This window comes from Amphimedon queenslandica, unplaced genomic scaffold (genome assembly GCF_000090795.2).
Source record: "Amphimedon queenslandica unplaced genomic scaffold, v1.1 AMPQUscaffold_11895, whole genome shotgun sequence".
Taxonomy (NCBI): Eukaryota; Metazoa; Porifera; class Demospongiae; order Haplosclerida; family Niphatidae; genus Amphimedon; species Amphimedon queenslandica.
In genome coordinates this window covers 4,879-8,039 of record NW_003547866.1, presented here as the reverse complement: position 1 = coordinate 8,039, position 3,161 = coordinate 4,879, and the positions used below count along the sequence as shown (strand labels likewise).

Genomic DNA, 3,161 nt, shown 5'->3' with positions numbered 1-3,161 from the left:
TGCCCCAGCTACAATAGAGTTCAGTAATGAGAAAAATGCTGTTGTTAGAGTACGCGAGTTTTACCAAAAGTGTAAGAAGAGTCAAAAAGAAGGAACAAGTCTTCATAATCGTCGTTGGCTATATTTTATTGACTCTGGGGGCCAGATTCAATTTCAAAAGTTACTCCCAGCATTTATGCCTTATGCTTCAGTTCTACTTCTAGTAGTTAATTTATCTAAAGATCTTAATGATCCATCTTCTACAGCTATGCAGCTTTCTGAGGGAGAAATTAATGTTGGCCAGTATTCACTCTCAGTTATTGAAGTTTTAAAGCAGCTCCTTTCTGCAATAACCTCTAGTGCACAACAGTATCGTTCACTGATTGCTGATGATAGCACTCTCTCTAAATGCATCAAGCCTCCTTCAGATAAATTGAAAGTCCTACCTGTTGCCACTCATCGTGATGAGTATGATGAAACAAGGACAGAATCAGTTGAGGAAAAAAAGAAGCAGTTGAAGCAAGTTTTTAAGCTTCATGATTCTTGCAAGATAATTGGCCATGAAGGAAGGATCTTTCTGCATGAAATTGATGGCCGTGATGCTCTAACTGTTGACCATAATAGGCATAATCCTAATTTGGATAAAATTGTTAAAATATTGGATGAGAGTGCATATGAAATCAAAGTCCCTTTGAAGTGGTATTGCTTTGGTGTTCTTCTACATGATGTTGCTAAGGAAAGTTGCGGGATACTCTCTTTGTCTTATTGTCAGGAGCTTGGCCAGCAATTAAAGGTTGGTTTGTCATCAGAAGAATCATTAAGTGCTATTAAATTTCTCAGCTTTCTCAATAAATTGCTTTTTTATCCAGATTCACCTGCCAGTGATTTAGTTTTTGTAAATTTAGAAAGTCTTATCAACATTATTAGAGACCTTGTGGTTTCTATTTGTAAAGATCACTCTGCAGTGAATAATGATTTGCTACCTAATCGTGAGCCATTAGTATCTCGTGGAGAACTTTCCACTGAGATTTTAATGGAAGCTTCAGAACAGTGTAGAAACATTTCTCAGTCCATCCCAAAGTTTGAGAGCAAAATTCTTGGTCTTTTTGAGTATCTTTTGATTGCGGCACCAATGCCAAATGAAGGTTGTTTTCTCATGCCAGCACTTCTTCCGATCAAGAATGTCTCTGACATCAATCCTTTCCCTGATACAACCCCATTATTGCTGTATTTCAAGGCTGCTGTTCCAATGGGCCTCTTTTGTGCCATTATTGTTCATCTTCTCTCTCACAAAGACTCTTCCTGGAATGTTGCTGAAGAAGAGTCAAACTTTTCAAACTATTTCACTTTACGATGTCCAGACCTTCTTCGAAGTGACATAGTTCTTGTAGAACAACTTGACTGTATTACTGTGTATTGTGAAGCAGCTGATGATTATATTCCAGCAAGAGATGCTGTAGAAGAAGCAGTTGATGTAGCAATGTCTAAGCACAAACTTAGTACATGTGAAAAGCCAAAAAGAGCATTTTACTGTCCTTGTGGTAAAGGAAGGCATGCAGCTGTAGCATCATGGCTTAAAACACAAAATTGTTATGTTTTCCGTTGCACTAGTAATAATAAGCCCCAAAGTCTGGCTGTGGAGTGCTTGAGTTGGCTATATCAGACAAGTAAGATCAAATTTGATGGTAGTGTTAGTACTTAGGTTTGTTTGTAATTGATAGGAAAACGGCAGCATGATGATGAGTTACAAAATTTACCTGATATTTTAGAGACAAGTGAGTATAGCATAATGTGCAATGTGTGTACTATAGTCAACCCCTTCCTTCTTAAATACAATGGGAGGGGCTGGCTATGCAATACTGTGCTATTACCTGAGTTTTGCACAAAAAGTAAGGACCATACTTTCTTCTTTTGCAAGTGGCACTGTAGTGGGCAGACATCTCTATTTTTTTCATTATTGTTGCAATATAAAATATTGATATTCATAGTGTATGGACTAAATATACCTAAATTATTTATGAAATTTTATTTTAGATATTGCATATCAAGTCCTTGTAGATAGTACAACAGAAATCAAGGAGCATTTTTCTGGTGATCATGCTGATTTTGCAGACAAGCTGCTTGAGATGAATGTGATCACAGAAAGGGAAAGAAATACTATAACTGATACATGTACTGGACAAAATAAGTACCAGCGAATGGGAGAAGTAATTGAGCATGTAAAAAAAGCAGTTCAAATTAAAGAGTCTGTTTTTTTCCTGTTTTTGAGTATTTTTAATGAAAAAGGTACTCAACCTGCTACAGAGTTTGCTCAGAAACTCATGCAAAAATATAAAGATAAACTCTCTGATGCTAATCTGGAGTCATTGTCAAAAAGATCCAAACAGTATGAACATGATTTGTAACCTTGATTGATTTTGTAAAAATAATTTTTTTCTAATCTTTTTGATAAAAATTTGAATGAGGTAAAATGTCTGCTCAGATTGATAATTTAAATGTTTTAGATGTTTTTTCCAATAATGCTGAACAATGTCAATGAGTAATTGTGTGTTACAGAAAATTTAAATTTAAGGAGTTCTTTGTAAAGTAACTACAAATTAATTTGACACCTTGTAGATAAAAAGAGGTGTCAGCAAGCTTGTAGTAAAATGATGGCAATCTTATGATTAAAAATAGCCAAGTGAGTTTTATGTGCTAAGTTTTGTTACTGCATAGATAAAATGATTCTTTTTTATCAAAATTAATAATAATAAATGGCACCATTGCTTTGTTGTGAAGTTCCAAGCATTGAGACAGTATGTGCCCAGTTATGTTCCCATCACTTGTGACTTTAAGGTGGGCATCCACTATGCAACTTTGTTGCAAGTACCTTTGATGTGGTCGTGCAACATGTTGCATGAAGTAGAGACTCTCTCTACTTCATGCAACATGTTGCCCAACCACATCAAAGGTTTGACTACGAGTTGCAAGCAACAACGCTGCATAGTGGATGTCCACCTTTATGGATAAGTGGCTGACTCCAGATATGGTGTACAGTACACTGGTAATATTGTCTTAATGTATTAGGTTAGTTTATGCATGTAAACCATGCCCCCAAACTTCATTATATGCACTATAGCCTCTCTATAATGTTGACTTTCCTAAAAATTATACTTTTTTATAGTACAATGTGTACATGACTG

General features: G+C 35.7%; 1 protein-coding gene across 1 annotated transcript; it reads left to right on the top strand.

Moving 5' to 3' along the window:
* The first annotated feature begins 6 nt into the window (after positions 1–6).
* Positions 7–2,440, top strand: LOC109588745 (uncharacterized). Its single transcript, XM_020004863.1, has 3 exons — positions 7–1,646; positions 1,701–1,754; positions 2,014–2,440. The coding sequence occupies exons 1-3, from the start codon at positions 176–178 to the stop codon at positions 2,382–2,384; spliced, it is 1,896 nt and encodes a 631-aa protein (XP_019860422.1). The 5' UTR covers positions 7–175; the 3' UTR covers positions 2,385–2,440.
* Positions 2,441–3,161: the final 721 nt, after the last annotated feature.